Source organism: Cebidichthys violaceus, unplaced genomic scaffold, assembly GCF_023349555.1.
Source record: "Cebidichthys violaceus isolate CVI_PGR_0920_01 unplaced genomic scaffold, fCebVio1.0.p SCAF_65, whole genome shotgun sequence".
In the NCBI taxonomy this organism is placed as follows: Eukaryota; Metazoa; Chordata; class Actinopteri; order Perciformes; family Stichaeidae; genus Cebidichthys; species Cebidichthys violaceus.
The window spans coordinates 775001-792449 of NW_027176872.1; the positions used below are offsets into that span (position 1 = coordinate 775001).

General features: G+C 42.9%; 2 protein-coding genes across 5 annotated transcripts in view; both read left to right on the top strand.

The window, feature by feature from the left end:
• Window positions 1-11741, top strand: part of taf2 (TAF2 RNA polymerase II, TATA box binding protein (TBP)-associated factor) — a 26903-nt gene extending 15162 nt beyond the window's left edge. Inside the window, exons 18-27 of the mRNA XM_068734587.1 lie at window positions 1378-1518; window positions 1703-1813; window positions 2927-3120; window positions 3216-3355; window positions 3671-3740; window positions 4501-4610; window positions 8642-8871; window positions 9443-9607; window positions 9787-9889; window positions 10025-11741. Coding sequence (XP_068590688.1) covers window positions 1378-1518; window positions 1703-1813; window positions 2927-3120; window positions 3216-3355; window positions 3671-3740; window positions 4501-4610; window positions 8642-8871; window positions 9443-9607; window positions 9787-9889; window positions 10025-10323 — 1563 coding nt within the window. The 3' untranslated portion in view covers window positions 10324-11741. The remainder of the gene's footprint in view (window positions 1-1377; window positions 1519-1702; window positions 1814-2926; window positions 3121-3215; window positions 3356-3670; window positions 3741-4500; window positions 4611-8641; window positions 8872-9442; window positions 9608-9786; window positions 9890-10024) is intronic.
• Window positions 11742-16849: 5108 nt separating this feature from the next.
• The window catches only part of enpp2 (ectonucleotide pyrophosphatase/phosphodiesterase 2), a 33074-nt gene continuing 32474 nt past the window's right edge, over window positions 16850-17449 (top strand). For all 4 annotated transcript variants that reach the window (XM_068734618.1, XM_068734619.1, XM_068734620.1 and 1 more), the window contains exon 1: window positions 16850-16928. In XM_068734618.1, coding sequence (XP_068590719.1) covers window positions 16911-16928 — 18 coding nt within the window. In that variant the 5' untranslated portion in view covers window positions 16850-16910. The remainder of the gene's footprint in view (window positions 16929-17449) is intronic.

The window sequence follows — 17449 nt, forward strand, 5'->3', positions numbered from 1 at the left end:
CAAGTCGACTTAGAATTTCTTTGGTCGAGGAAAGCCTTAGATTTCTTTTTAGGAACTTGTCATTTATATTGGAAGATGACAGTCTCATCTCATCTCTCTTTCATTTATTATTTTGGTAAAATTATTTTATATTGTGTTTAATATTGTGTAAAGAGCTACAGTATGAGAACAACACATAACCTCCCAGCCAGCAATGCCACCCACCGGTTTAACCCTCGCTGCTCGGTTGACTGAATAATCCTATTCTGTGGCTGCAGGAAATCCTCCTTTCTCTGGATTTGGTCTATTCCAGCTTTAACCCCACTGGATTTCCGCCATTCGGGTTCCACCTGAACCAATATTTTCACAACATGATAAACTGAGAGGAGGTTGAAATGGCAGCACTTCACCTCTTTCATTATGCTGCTGTGTTTGGCAAAAGAACCCCCAACAGACTCCCATCGTAATGGCCCTTGGTATATACTGCACACAAGCTCGCACACACAGACTTAAATACCGCACCGACCACAAAGAGAATTATGACTGACCTCAGGTGGACTTGGCTACATTATGGTTGGTTGGGATGGCATTTACTTGCTTGTTATTGGTAGAGCATGTGGGAAGAAAGAAAGAACAGCCTGGGGTTGAAAACTGTGTGTGTGTGTGTGTGTGTGTGTGTGTGTGTGTGTGTGTGTGTGTGTGTGTGTGTGTGTGTGTGTGTGTGTGTGTGTGTGTGTGTGTGTGTGTGTGTGTGTGTGTGGGTGGGTGGGGTCGGGTGGCTTTGTAAAAACTGACAAATGCCCGTTAAAAACTCTTCGACACACAAAAAAACACAGATGTGTCCGTGAATGTGTGCACACACTTCATACAAAAACATTCCGGCGTGCATGCCCCCACTTTATTTACCTTACCAAATGACAACATCCTGTGTCAGTGACCCTCAGTCCTATATTACCACATTAACATAAATTCCCCAATATCCTGTTGGAACCCAAAGACCACTGGAGCCGCTGGTCTTTGTGCCTGTGGAAACCTCGTGTGCAGCTCATGTGTAGCTCATGTGTAAATTTGTCTTTTACTTTGTAGTTCAGCTCTCACCACAGAAATGGACAATGAGGACATTGTTGTACAAGTTACAACATACTCGACTTGTCATTTGTGTGCCGTTGCAATATTTCCCAAATAACTACCACAGCTCTTGGGAGAGCAGCTGATACGACCGTTTACATTTTACTTTCCACAAGCTTTTCAGAAAATGTTAAAAATGAAAAATGTTTGGCTATTTTACTTGGTTGCTGTCCTCCACATGTGGCAGCTTGAACAGAGCTGAGCTGAAGTAATTGACTAAAGTAGAATTGCGTTCTTCTCTTCTCTCGTGTGTGCTTGGAAACCTTGCAGATAGCCAATGCCATGGTGAGCACGTGGCAGGGTCCGCCAGCCATGAAGTCCCTGTTTACCCGAATGTTCTGCTGTAAGAGCTGCCCCAACATCGTCAAGACCAACAACTTCCTCAGCTTCCAGAGTTACTTCCTGCAAAAGGTACCGTCAAACTATTCTAAGTTGATTTTTTTTCAGCAGTGAAATTTCCCATTCAGAACATATTTTGGTTACAATTCCTCGACCTACAAGGTGCTCCACTGAAGCACGTTGTTAAATCGAGCTATGAAATTGTGTTTCTCCATCTTTACTGTCTTGACTGTCTTGTCTTTGCTTTCCATGTCAGACGATGCCCGTTGCCATGGCATTACTTAGAGACGTCCAGAACCTCTGTCCCAAAGATGTCCTCAACTTCATCCTTGATCTCATCAAGTATAACGACAACAGGAAAAACAAAGTAAAGCCACACAAACTTTCATTCCAACAAAATACTGTAACTCTAAAAGTCGAGATAAAATGAACAATGCCCTTTTAACCCTTTGAGATCACATCCCTGGTCACGTTGTATCACAAAAAATGCTGAACAAATCCATTTCTTTGTATGTATATATGAAAATCCAACAATCTTTTCTTCCAGTAAAACTAAATATGATGTGTTTTTACGTCAAGATGGCGCTGCAGATGGCAGCCTCGGTACTGCGCTCTCTCGTACTTTTTCTGTTTTTGTTTGTTTGTCTTATTTCAAGCTCTCCCTCTCTGATCTTGTTTATTGTAAAATAGTGTATGTACATTGAGAGCGGAGTGGAAACCGGAGCCAAATTCCATGTATGTGTACCAATAATATCATGACATCCATTCCTCAACTTATAGCGACAATGGAGGTGGTCTTATTATAGGTCCAATCAAATGCAAAGAATTTGATTTGAATCCCTCTTGTAACTACACCGCTCAAATATTCAGTTTCACTGGGGAATATGTCACAATACAGAAGCTAAAGATACACTTTCGCTGGGACTTTAAAGGGCCAGTGTGAAACATTTTGATGGCTCCATTAGAATAAATGGAATATGATATTCATTCAGCTATGTTTAATCATTGCATTTGCGTTAGAATGAGCCCTTCATATCTGCATAGGGAGTGTGAAACCGTGGTACTACAAGTTGCCGTCTGACATCCTCCTAAAGTAGTGTTATTATGGTAAGGATGACCTCAGAGTGAACCCAACAGCGCCACTATGGTTTTGCAGTCAAGGGGGGGCTCACGTTACCGTAGTCTTGGACAGGTAGGAGTGAGTGGAAAGGTATTCCAGTTGGTTGCAATCTGCAACCACACCACTGGATATCACCAAATCCTTCACAATGTCCCTTTAAAGATGTAATCAATCATGGCCGATAGCCAAAAGCTAGCATATACACACAGCATTTGTCATTCATAAGTAATTGAGTGGCATCGTAAACAAGTGGTTTAAAACGTTCTTTATTAAAACCCTAAAACTGCAGCATATTTACAGATGCTGACAGTAAATCGTCAGCCCCAGTGATCATCAACACCTTCTTCTGTCTATCTCCAGTTTTCAGATAACTTCTACCGTGCTGAGCTGATAGAAGCACTGACCAACTCCCTGACCCCGGCCATCAGCATCACCAACGAGGTGCGCACTGTGGACAATTTGAACGGTGACGTCCGTCTCATCTTGGAGGAGATCACTCGATTTCTCAACATGGAGAAACTGCTGCCGAGCTTCAGAAACACCATCACTGTCAGGTTAAGAGCGCATAGAGACATAGAAGAGGCCTTCTATTAGTCATGTTTTTGCATATATTTCACACACCTGAGTCCGTCCTTTTCCCTCTCTGCAGTTGTCTGAGTGCGATCCGCCAGCTTCAGAAGAACGGTCATATCCCCAGTGACGCGTCACTCTTCAAGTCCTACGCTGAGTACGGACACTTTGTAGACGTTCGTGTCGCTGCACTGGAGGCTCTGGTGGACTATACTAGAGGTAGGACATTTATCACAAGTGTGCTATTATCAGAAATAAAAAGGCAGCTAGCCTAAACCTGCCAATTTAATTTATGTGACAGGCAGCATTTTCATTTTTTCAATAACTTGAGCTTTTTATTCTCCGAGTCACTGAGAATTGAGAATTACTAAAAGCATTTAAGTAAAAAGTGTTTAAATGTGCAAGTTTAGCATGAATAAATCATACCTATTGTTTTGGGTTTGCCTCTGTGTGTTTACATTATTGCAATCAGTTGATTTAACTTCTAATTTTTCAAAACTCTTCTCTGTCTTTCTTTTTTTTTTGTCCCCGTAGTTGAAAGAAGCTCAGTGGAGCTGCAGTGGCTGCTCAACATGGTCCAGAATGACCCAGCTCATTATGTCAGGTCAGCTCACACGCATGCTCTCGTTTAACACACATTCATGCCGTTACTAATTTAAAGTTTATTTGTCATTGAATGTTGTCTTCCCAAAAGTGTGTTGTCAATTCTGTTCCACATTATGCCATTACATGAAACGGCAATGCAGCTAGAATATGAATTGCTAATAAGTCTGACAGCTGTAAATGTGGGGAATTCAGCCCCCCTTATGGAATGAACATGTTTGTGATTTTGTCACACTTAGTCAAATTTTTTTAGAGAATTTACAAAAGAAAACAGGCTTTGTCATCAAAAATCGTCAAAAGGTTGAGTGTAAAAGTAAACCAGTGTCACTGTGATTTCCAAATATCACCTCTAATCAGGGATTTTTTTTGAATCAACCCCATCAGAGGCCTTAAAGGATAAGTTCACACTTTTTTCAAGTCTATCCTAATACAATAATTACATACCCATATGTAGACTTCCTGAAGCGATTTCCCTTGAAGTAAGGGGTGACAATGCACGGATCACCTTTTAACTTTCGGCTAAAGATGATTTGAGGATCTGACAGTCTGAGGTGGACAGATCACCGCACTGCTGCGGCTCAGTTCGAGACAGAAATCGCTTTAGGAAGGGATGTCTTTGTGGCAGGAACAATAACAGCAACCAGTATACCTCCTCTGCTGTTCAAAGAAGGCTGTATTCAATGCTAAATAACTGACCAACAGCCAGCGTGGATTTTCATTTTCATTTTCATGTGTGTGTTTCTTGTTTGTTGTCCAATCAGACATAAGATCCTGAGTATGCTCTGTAAGAATCCACCTTTCACCAAGACAACAGACTCAGCTCTGTGTAATGAAGCTCTGGTCGACCAGCTCTGGAAACTCATGAACTCAGGTGAGAGAGACACACACACACACACACACACACACACACACACACACACACACACCTGCACTCTTTATGAAATGACGGGATGTAAAGTCCTCATGACATTGTGTTGTCATTTAGTCAGTCAAGCTGCCCTCCTTTTAAAGGGATAGTTCACAGGTACTCATCCTTGTTAGTCTGCTTTACCTTTCCACCAGACAGCCCTTTCCAACGGGGAAGCAGTTGTAGCCATCTATGCTCGCCAAAGCCACCAGACTCCATTGAAACAAACCAGTAGTTTTTCTTCACAGAACACAGGGGTTTGCTGGCCGTCACTGTATGTGTAGTTTATCAATCTGATTTGAGGAGCTTCTCTCTGGATATGACCCAACATCGCTCACGTCATTGTTGATCAGATGCAGGTGACCGTGTGTCAGGAATGTGGTGAACAAAGCTGTACCATGCTGAAGAGAGGTTTTGCTAGCCTGCCACTGTGGCATCAAAAACAAATAAGGCACTTCCTGTCTGTTTCCATCTTTCCCTTTTCCTGCCAAATTGACAACCTACTGGTGCCAGCAAGACCCCTTCCAGATTTAACTGCGTGACGGATTTCATTTCAAGCACATTTTCTAAGAACTTCTAAAGCTTAAGCCTCTTAAGCCCGACTCAGTAACCAGGCAGGAAGTTGAGTACTGCATGGTTCTTGTTTTTCATAGCCAGAGATCAACGAAAACTAATTTGCTTCCCCTCTGCTTTACTAAACATAATATTGTCAGTGTTCAGGGACCTCGTTGTTTTGGTTCTCTATGTTGTTCAATAAACAGAGAGAAGCCCTTACTTTGCTACAGCATCCATTCCAACCAGAGTGCTTTTACAGTAAGGATATAAACAACCATGCTGCATCTGTTATCATCTCATTGATAAAAAAAGAGGCGATAACAGACGGCTTTCTGTCGTTCAGATGGACAAAGGCAGAGATAAAGTAGTTTCCCTTTCCACATGTGTACTACTGGACAGACTTCTGTCAGACTGCTATGCTGCTGTTGCACAACTCACTGACACCATTTGAACGTTCTCTGTAATCCTCTATAATGGATCCCAAGAGTTTCTGAGTGAACTCTAAATGAATCACTTGTGTGTCTAAATCAGCTTGTTTCCAGACCTTTGCTCTTCTCTGTCCTAGAAGAGGAAAAAGGACAAACCTAGCTACAGTTCATCATGTGGTAGAAAGTGGAGTTGTTGGGAATAGCTGCACAGTCTTGCCTCATTTCCCGTTCCACTTGCTTACGTCCATATACATTGCTGTACATTCACTCCCAGCCATGTGTATTGTGCATGTGCTGGTGTGATTTTAATTTATTCTGTAAAATGTGGGGAAAAAACTGAACGATACCTTTCACAAGTTTCCAAAGCCGAAGGTGACTTCTTTAATTAGCTTGTTTTGTGCGAGCAACAGTCCAAAACACAAAGATATTCCTTTTATTATTATATAAAACAGGGTTGATGGTACACTTCCTTTATTTTAGCTTTTTACAGGAACACTGTTGCTTTGTCCTGCATGCATGTTGTAAATGTATCTTACTGCTACCTTCAACAGTAGTTCTATTATGTCACATCCTCATCATTGATATTAATTGGTTTCAATTAGGCGGCAACATCCGGGTCTGAAAGTGAAGCCAATGTGGAAGTGGCTTAAACTTGCATTCTTCATCAGGAGGCGACTCCTCTGGTTGTATAGAAGTCTATGAGAAAATGACTCTACTTCTCACTTGATTTATTCCCTCAGTAAACATTGTAAACATGAGTTTATGGTCTCAATCTCAAGTCTTCTTCAATACAGCATGATGTTCATTTAGTAAATTATGGTCCATTTAGAATCAAATAGACCATAAAGCAGAGTGTGCTTTAGGGCGGGGCTACCCTGTGATTGACAGGTCGCTGCCCTGTGATTGACAGGTCGCTACCACGGCGTTGACCAGTCTGGTAGTTGTCAGTGTTTTCGTCTGACAACTCTAACCCTTTCACAGTGTGTTTAACTTAACCTAAAACCTAAAAATGTCTTCAGCATTCAGCTGTACTTCACTTCACCCTCTCATATTCCTTATGGTTTCAAAAACAAGAATACTACGGCAAGAATGCGGCCATGGCTACAAAGTTGAACTCAAGCCTTAAAAACCACAGTCCACAAACCAATGGGTGACATCACGGTGACAATGTCCACTTCTTATAAACAGTCTATGGTTACAATATAAGAGGTCCACATGCCAGGCCCCTGTAAAAATGTACTTCTTGCAGCACTTGGGTGTTTTTTTTCCTAAATTAGTAGTATTATCATGTCACAGTCGCAGCTATTTGGTGGGGTTGTTGTTGGCTCCACTGTCCTCCTTGTTCATTGTCATCGAAGGGATCTCAGACAACTCCTATTGTTACGAGTTAACCACCGTCAGTTGAAAGTAGCATGTTCCCCATGGAAGTGATAGCACTTCAGTGTTTCGTATCCAATATTCAGCTTCCTGTGTTTTTCCTTCATTATTATCTGGTCGAAGGTTAAGGTCTACTTTTTGGTGATGTGCCTCCGCCATGTACGCACACGGCTCTGTATTGTGTCCTCGGGTTTCATTATTTTTCTCCCTTCCAGGGGGTCCTATGTGTCTCTCAGCCAGCCAGCCAGCCAGGCCATAACGGCTCAGCGTGCCAATCCAAATACACACCATCTCAAAAACCTCAAATACAAGTATACGTTCACAATTCCATATTCTTGAAGGACACTGGGCTCTTGTTGCGGCGTGTTATCCAATTTATTGACTTACAAGCTTGAAGGACGACCAAAGATATTCATGATCATTATTTCCAATGAACTTTTGTTTGCCGGTCAGTCGGTGTGGGTGGCTGCTGGACAGCCAACTGTGCTGCCAGTTTAAATACAGTGACCAGAGTGCGGTCAACTATAATACTATGTTGTGAAAATGTGTTGGTTGTTTTATTCCCCCCCCCACCCAACTATAACCCACAGCCCCCCACGTGTTAAACACACACACAGGATGATGTTTCACTGGCTGAAGGTCAGTGCCGTAAGAACACAAACTCAGCGTGCGCTCTGCTGCTGTTCAAGTCATTTATTTCAACCTCCTTCCAAAGCCACAGTCACCCCCCCCACCATGTTAGGCGCCTGCAGGGCCTTTGGATTGTCAGCTTCAGCAATATTTGTTGTTTAATTCATTCCGAATTCTCCACACACTGCTATTCCAATGACTCATGTAATCATGGATGATGTAGTGATAATTAGCCCTCATGTCATTGAGAGACAAGCTTGTATTTAGTTCACATTGTCTGGGTTGGAATGACAAAATGAATTGTGTGGTTGAAGAACGTTCAGCTCAGGATTAATGGCTGGGGTATACTATAAAGTAAGTTGTTTGCACCACGACTGAACTGAAGGCAAAAATGTTGATAGTGCCAAATTACAAATAACTTAATCACGGCCTCACAGCACTTGGTTGTGCATCTCTGTATTCAAATGTTTGTGGGTGGGCAATCAGAGCTTCTCAGACGTGACTGTAACGGATAGTTCACTGATAAAAGCTTTATCAGCATGTTTTTAAATGATCTATAAAGGTCTTAAAAATCTACATTTGAGTATGTATTTTGCAGCCAAATCAAATTGTTTATGGGATATTCAATCAATAATTTGTTAATGCTTGACTTTGAGGTATGAGTTTACAGATAATTACAATTAGTCCTTCCTCGGCATTGTGGAGGTTGGTTTATGCCGGTTTGCCGTTTACAATCTTAATCATCTTGCGTCTTCACAGTACCTGTGGCGTTCCGGAGAATAACGGAACCAACAGCATGCTCCTAGCTGTAAAGGCTAAGATGCCGCGCGCGAGTATAAACAAAGCTTTAGCTCGTCTTTTCGCCATAGCTAGCTTAGTTAACTGGTCAGTTACAAAGTGACACAATCAGCCTTTAGCACTCGTGAGTTCTACCTCATTCGATCAAAACAACCTTTCCTTTTGTTTCCCATCCCATTGCCCTCACTTGACACCCTTTTTCCTCAGGCACCTCCCACGACTGGCGGCTGCGCTGTGACGCCGTGAACCTCTACTACACCTTGTTTGGTTTGACCCGACCCTCCTGCCTCCCCCTGCCAGAGCTGGGCCTCGTGCTCAACCTGAAGGAGAAGAAAGCTGTCCTCAACCCCACCATCAAGCCCGAGCTGGTGGTCGGCGCTGTCATGGACACGCCCGCCAGTATAGGCATCCACGGCGTGGGCATGAGCTACTCAGCTGTAAGTGGTGTTGGGGTTGTTTGTCAGGACAGGTAGTGTAGTGTTAATAGGAAATGCACGGAACAGTATGAACTACTGACTGAACTTGGCGGGTCGTATTCCCGCTTTGACCGTAGCAGCTTGAGTTCCGTTGGTTTCTATGCTAATGGTGATGTAATCAGCGAGCTGCTCGGTGGTCTGTTTTGAATGTCTTTGATTTATTAATGCAACATAACAAATCTTCAGATGGCACACAGATAGTAACTACTTCATCAAAACGGTGTTATCTTAGGTTGGATCTGTGTAATTATGGCTACTGTAGTGCTGCCAACTGTATTTGGCTGCACCTCATTCCCATTACATCACCGTTGGGCTCACTTATCATCTCTCTGACTGCTGATTGAATCAGCATGACCAGCAGAATTCTCACATGGAAGCAGGTTAAAGGTAGTGGGCTTTAATGAGGTGCTTTTCCATAGTCAGAGTCAGAGGTCGACAAAATGAAACAAAAATGGATTTTGGACACTTTTATAAAGACAAATGAGTATGCCATTTCACTACCTAATAAACTATTTGTATTTGTGTCTGCCAGGTGGATGAAGAGCCAGATCCTGTCTCATTGGGGGTGTGTGGGGTGGGCCAGCCCTCTCTGGGCCTGAAGAGGAAGGCTGAGACCCCGCTGGGCTCCCCTCCAGAACCGGGACAGGTACTGCAGCAACAGGAGGATGAAGCACGAGGAGGGCGCTTCAAGATCAGGGTAACGGACTTTCTGTCTTTTTGTTTTATTTAGGCTAACTAATGAACTACAATGACTTGACTGAAATCTGCCATGTTCTCTTACAGCAACGTCTACGAAGACGTATACGAGTCATGATGATCTGTTTTTGATGTTAACACGTCCTCTGGTAATTAACGTGCAGTTGTGGTTTGTTGTAGTTCAACACAATGGAAGATGAAGATATTGATATGGAGACGGTTCATGACAGTCAGGCCTTCATTCACCATCATCTCAATTTGTTAGAGAGGCCCTCCACACCAGGTGAGCAGACACACACACACACACACACACACACACACACACACACAGATCATTCTGAAAAATAAATAAAAACCCCAATAACCTGGTCACACACACACACACACACACACCCACCTGCCCTCTTTCTCTTCCCAGGTAAAGAACCTCCGTCAGTAGAACAGTCCATGCTGTCCATGCCCGCCACGCCCGTGCCGTCCTTCCCCAAGGAGACCACCTCCTCATCCTCCAAACACGCCAGCGAGCACGGCCACCACCATCACCACCACCACCACGAGCACAAGAAGAAGAAGAAGAAGCACAAGCACAAACACAAGCACAAGCACAAACACGAGAGCAAGGACAAGGAGAAGGACAGAGAGAGGGACAACTCCCACGTCTACAGCAACAGCCCGGCCAGCGGCAGGTCCCTGCGCTCTCCGTCTCTGTCCGACTAAACCGTCTGGGGGCAAAGTTCGGCTTCCCACTGCTACTGGTTTAGTTAGGGTTAACTGGTTACATCCGTCTTAGAGTAGCAGGCTTTTCGTCTCTGGTGAGCAGAGACACAAAATAGAATGCGAAAGGCTTTTAGTTTATCTAAATATTCTCTACTCAGTGCTATCATCATACAGAAAGAGTCATGTGGACAAAGTGTGAGAGAAAAGGATGCTGTTCCAAGTGTTGTGTTCCTCAGATATGTTTCAGGGCTGAATTCCTCAGCAGAAGCAGCAGTCCGTTTTGGTTTGAGAGAGAGGAAACACAGACTTTTGAACTGAGGCTGCAATGTCATTAAGGTAAACCCTCCAGAGGCGTCCTTGTATCCACAGACACACACACACACACACACACACACACACGGCCTGCAGAAGTGTGTGGACTTTAGACACCGCTTCCAATCTGTCTGAGGCATGCAACCACAAACACCTCTCTCCACCAACAGGCTAAAACCTCCTTCTCCCATGTAGACACCACTCTGGTGTGCCCCATCCCCACAGCTCAATCCCAACATTCAGTGAGCGGCTTCTGATGGGGAACCATGATGGATCGTGGTGTGGATTAAACCATTCTGCCTGGTCTGGGCCTCCGGTGTCTTTAATATCCTGCAAATGGCATTTCCCCCCTCCTTTTTCTCCCTGATGAAAATTAAAACAGAGGAATTTCCTGTACAGTTTGTACTGTACAATTGAAACTCAAGCAATGCTCGTGTTTTCTTTTAAATATATATATTTTTGTTTCCCAACGGGTGTCATTGAGGATGAATGATACTATTGTGCTCATGGATGTTTTAACTAGATTGACTCCAGCTCCATTAAAAAAAGGCATTTAGTGCCGGGTTTCCTTGGTTGGATTAAACAATGGAAAGAACATGCAGAATTCATTACCCATTTAGGGTATCGGAATAGTGATGTAAAGTGTTAAAGAATGGGTTTCTTGTTTAATCAGCCTCCTAAATGAGTCTTGCCTTGCCTAAATACGATGAACAAAAGACAAAGTCTTACATTGATGAAACAGTCCTTGTCAGCATTTATTCCTAGTCAGCACCTGGGAATCATCCTGGGAACCCTTGTCTCCAGACTTCCCCTGACGGTTGTGAATTCCCTTCTCGGGATTAAAAACTGCTTAAATGTTTTTTTCCTCTTAGACACAATAACCTACTGAAAGCTACCAAACAATGTTGGTTTCACAAATGTACAGTAGATACAAACCAGCCATGAATGAAATGTAGAGGAACGAGAGATCAAGTAGAATTCACAAGCTTCATGGAGAATTACGGATGCTTAACCTAGGAATTTGGCCCTAATATTTTCTATGCTGTAATTTGTTTTGAAAGATTTGTTGATTTCATTGTTTTTTAAATAAATTTAATGCAATTTTATTTTTATTATTTGTGCCGAAAGCAATACAAGAACAAGCAATATTGATGCTTTTGTGTAAAATGGGTTGTGGCAACTTTTGAGCTACATGGAAGACATTTGATTGTTTTTTTTCTGTGTGCATGCTTGTTACAATGTGTTGCTTCTTGTCCCTTAAAGGGACAGTTTGGGTATTTTGAAGTGGGGTTGTGAAACATGTCTCTACTGTTTTTGTCAATTAAGTCTTTGGAAAGAGGACTTTGGAAAGAGCATAGATCCGTTTCACTTTCAGTTCAGTTCCTCATCCGAAATTATTCTAAATATAGCGTACTTAAGTGTACGCTATATTTAGCCTTTCTTTTTCTTTTGGTACTCCCGTCTGTTTCTCCAAACTGGGATTGTTCAGACCGTCATCTATAAGTACCTATTACAACCCCACTTCAAAACATCTTTGTTACCATTATACACCTCAGGAGAATAGTTTAACCATAGCAACAACCATAGCGACAATCAGATCTTAGCCCATAGCTAGCCTGTCCAATGAACAGTCAGACTAATTCATTTATCTTAACATTAACTGCCAAGATACTTCGGGGCGTGTTTCCGACAGTGACAATGACATATTTTAACCGGCATTTTACAACATTTAATTGTTATTTTTATTATGATTTTGTAAGTACTGGCATGAAGAAGTGGGGTCTCTAAATTTACATAGGGACCCCAATAGGGACCCCAATTCTCATCACCCAAGTCTTGATACTTTGGGAAGAAACCAGATCACCTGGAGAAAACTCAAACTTAAGACCTTTTTTGATGTTAGCCCTTGGGCCACCCTCACCCACTCAAGGGGCCTCCCTAAAATTTGGTATTCCCCCCCGGGGGCGGGGCATCACATCCTTCCTCCACTACCTTCAAACAGAAATGGCTTTCTTTGTTTTTGGGATCATCGATTTATGAAGATACATGGCACTGCTGTCTAGACTTCAATGCACTTGATATTTAGATGTCCAACAACAAACCGCTTCAGCTAGTTTGCCTAATTTTCCAAGCTTTAGATATAAAACAATTAGAGCAAATAAATAAAATAATATGATAAAATTGCATTCTTACAGAGGTGCCCGTGTGTTATCATATAAAGTAGCCCAAAATAAGTACAATGTAGATTTCATCATCTCCCAGGTCATAGACCAGATAAACCCTTTCTTTCTCACCACTTTTGCCGGGGTTAGGATCGTGCAGTCAGAGAACGAGCCACGCAGCTTACTACGTCACGCAAAACCCCGCCCATCCGGGTCAAAGGCCAAGTTTTTAGGGAGTCCCCACCCAAACACGCTGCAAACACGCAACTTACTTAGGAGTGAAGATGCTCTTGAATCTACTCCGCCGTGAGAGCTCCTTGCACTTTGTCCTGCCTTTGTCTTCACTGCCCTCCTCGCTGCTGGTTTGAGGGACATCCTGAGTAGTGTTGTCAGTGTCCTCTGGCTCGCGCATATCCTGACTTTCATCGTCCTCTGGCTCGTGCAAATTCAAATTTTCATCATCCTCTTGCTTGTGCATATTTGGATTTTCGTCATCCTCTGGCTCGCACATTCTGATTTGTGCACTCGTCTTCAGGGTACGTCAACTCGCTCACATCTTGCCCAGAATTGGGGGTTTTCCGTTAACCTCAAGCAAACTGACTTCACCATGGCCCCTGTATGTGGACTAACCATGAAAGGCACAAAATCCTCTGTTTTCACTGAGAGTTTTTACCTCGTTTTCCTCTTGAACGCCTTGGACTCTTGGCTAACGCTCAACTTTATTTCACCTAAGCCCGACTTCACTCCGCTGTCACGTAACACTAATTTGCCTTCGCTCAACTTTAAGTCACTAATGCGCAAGTTCCTATTTCTCAAGTTCACTATCTCCTCTCAGGTCCCTCACTTAATGCTCGGCTCCTAGGCCATGTTGTCCCTCTTCCTCCGGGGCTCTTTGTTCTCATTGAAGAGGTTCACTTTGTGTTGCAAGAGGAACTTGTTATGTGAACTGAGATCTCGATTGTGTTTTTGAATGGCGGAGTAACCTGTAATCCTGAAGGGGGACAGTCATCAGGGTGTTGAGTCTTCTAATGTATGTTAATGTCTTTCTATGGTGTCTGATAATCTGCTGTTCACTCAAACTAACGTATACGTGCGGATGCTGCTTACCACGTTATAATGTGGATACTGTCGCTAAGTTTGAAAATCGTAGTGTGAAATTGTCACTTCAAGCACAGCATGCGGGAGCAATTTGTAGTTGAGTGTCTTTCCCACTTTGACATGGACTAGCGGAGCCGGGGATTGAACTACCGATCCTCTGATTGAAGGATGACCCACTGAGGCACAGTCCCAAGTCCCGCCCCTCGAACGCAGACTGGCCAATAGCGTAGCATCAGCAACCAACATCTATCACTCTGTGCTCCATGGTTTCTCACGCTGTTGTTTCAGATTTTCTTCATTTTCAGGCTGGTTAATGGGAATTTCAAGCTATTTGTATTTAAATTATTAAAAAATAAGAGATATACCGGTGGCGGGCCGTGCATTTTATACCTGGGCCTTCTGTGCTGTCCTACTACACTTGAGTCATCTCCTAATAAGCTCATTATGACGCCACAGCTATGGTTATTTGTTTCTAGGGGTGTAATAATAACACATATTCGTATTAAACCGTCCGGTACGAAGCTTAAATACCGGACAATACGTTTGAATAATACTAGTGCATTTGGAAAATGCAGAAGCTTAAATTGAGGGAAATATAATGTTTTCGGTGGTCTGCTCTCACGTAACAGACAACAGGCTTTGTGACCTCTGAACCCGGAAGAATAACAAAAAACAGCTGAGCTGCGGCACCCCGCGTGTCTTCGGGGGTGAAACAACAGCGAACGGATTCAATTGTCCGGACAATAACCCCGCGCATGACGGGATGCTTCGTAATTAACGGACAATGCATATAGTCCAAATCAATGTAATTAACAATGTAATGACAAGAAAAACTCACAAGAACCAGTCACATATGTTCATATGACAACAAAGCAACAAATCAATCCAGCAACACTTCAGCACTAGAGCCATTCATATTATTCATAAAAACGACACGATAGACAAATGAACACAGTAGAAAGCGCTTCACTTACCACAGCTGCTGTTCACTTAAAGACAGCCCATCCTCCTTTCTTTGTTAAAGAGTTTAAAACCGCAGTTGTACAAAAGTTTTCAAAAGCACGTAGCTTGTACGTGTTCTGTCATGTAGCTGCCTTGGTTAGCGTAGCTCCAAACAGCTCCAAACATCAAGAGCTCAGTTGCAAATGAAACACATTCCCAGCCATAAAATGTGCAACGCTTCTCCGCCGCTGTTAGCCAGAAATACCGTTCGTACCAATCCTTTACCATGCTGGGTCAGGGCTGCTAGCTGTGTCCAGTTCTTCTCCAGAAATCCGTTTCTCCTCCTCCTTCAGCCATTGAGTGTTAAAAAAACACAGGTTAAAAAAGAAAGAATCTACACCAAGCAAAACGCTAAAAATGTCATAACTTCTCTTACATATGTTTCAACTTGAACTCTTACTAAACACTTAGATCTACTAGCTAGCTTTCTGTTTGACAAAAGTCACGCTGGCCCACTGACCAATCACGGCGCACCTTAATGCTGACGTACTTAGCAGGCTACCTGGGTAGCTCTGGCACATCAAAGAATACGCCCAACATGTCAAACTAAAGATCTGATTGGTTGAAGACTATGACAATCAACAATATCGTCCCCATATACTTTAATCTGCAAAGTCTACCTAGAGGACCTCGGGCCTCTCTCCTTACATAGAGAAATAGAGGCTGAATCTGATTGGATAAAAGCTCTACTTAAAACAAGCTGCACTGGAAGCAGAGCAACAGCTGTACAATGAGAAAATAAGCTAATGGGAAAAATAAGTAGAATACATGTAGTGTATTTGTGAAAAATTATTAAATTATAAAATAGCTATAACTTTGTGATTCTGTTTAGGCCAGCAGAGAAGGCTTAGCTGGCCCTGACGGCCCACCACTGCGACAGTATGACACCACTAAGGTATGGCATCACTACCGTAGGACATCACTAAGGCATGACACCACTACCGTATGACATCACTAACTTATGACATCACTAAGGTATGGCATCACTACCGTAGGACATCACTAAGGTATGACGTCACTACCGTATGACATCTCTAACGTGTGAAATCACTACCGTATAATACCGTTGGGTATTGGTATGGAAAGACTATCCATGACAGGTTAGGTGAGATTAATTCATATTAATACAAAGTAACACTTTACTTTAAGTGAAAGTATAATATTTCCTTTTCCTAGGCGTAGTATGACTTCTTCTTTTTTAATTACTATTGGTTCAGACTTAATTATTCATACAAATACTCCTATATATAAGGTTGGCACGGGTTGCATGGTTACGGTCTCCAACCGGCGAGGAGGCTCTCACACAAAAGTATGCGGTTGAACGATGCCTCTTTGTTGGCTGTAGCACGAGCCACAATATCAACACCAATGAAAATGGGTGGAAGAAAAAAAATCAAGAAAGTAACATCAGTGTGAATGACACAGAATGAAAAACCCCATTGAAGAAAAAAAAAAAACAGAAGGAAAATCAACCTCTGTGTGTTTATTGTTTGGTCTTTATAGATGTACTATAATCATTATTCTTTCATATTTTGGAAAGGGAGTATTGAATTGATGCAAATAAATGTGTTCCTCTTAAATTTTCGACATCAATCAATCAATACCGGGGTAACGACATTCATTCGGCAATAATTTAGGCGGAGAGCCCTAAGTATGTTTGCGCATATTGTTATTATTGATTTAAGCGACGCTTTGTCCCAATTCGACCCGCAATCCTTTGACGTACCACGCGAACACAATCCGTTTATGACGAGCTCTGCTACTGACCCAAACTGCCCCCCCGTCATTCATTTTTTTCCTCATTCTGTATGATCTGAATCCCAGCCGAGATAAGAGCCCTCCTCCAACCCAACACCAATAAGAATCCGGTGCGCTACTTTCAGTCACCTCCCCTCCGCCTCCCTCCTGTTCCCTTCAACGGCCCTCCTCTCCGGTGGTCCTCTCGGCTCCGGAGTCAGCATCACTCACTCTCCGACCTACAGCACAGGACTACGCTCGGCCCGGCGGAGGAACATGTTGCTTCAGAAACTGGTACGGTAAGAGTTCGCGTAGCTGCAGGGCACTTAAGAGTTTTAGACGTCGCCGTACGTAAATCCGTGCGCAATTACGCATTTAACCCGTGTGATTTTGGTAGTTTGCGTAATTTATTCAAGGGCGTTCAACTAGTTTTCTAAGCTTTCTTTTCTCCGGAATACCACCTATCTGTCCTCTTCCTCTTCCTGCTGCTAAGCATTTGCAAAACAATTGTAGATCTAAAAGATCAAAGGCGATAGTTATGCGGATGCGGGTGGTCCCTATTCACTTTGCGCCGCACCAGTCTTGACAGGTCATCGAGAAATTGCAGCTAAAGCATGACCTGTGTTAGGCTAGTGCTAAGAAAGGCAGAGCGCTCTATATCTGTTTTTTTCTGTCCCCACTTTTTTATTTGAATGCCTAACAAACTTTTGAAACTGGAAAGTGGAGGATTCATTTTGGAAGTGCTCCACAGGCTCAGCCAACTTTTGACTGTTTATTTTCTTTAATATAGCAAGCTAGGATAGAAAGGCAATGCA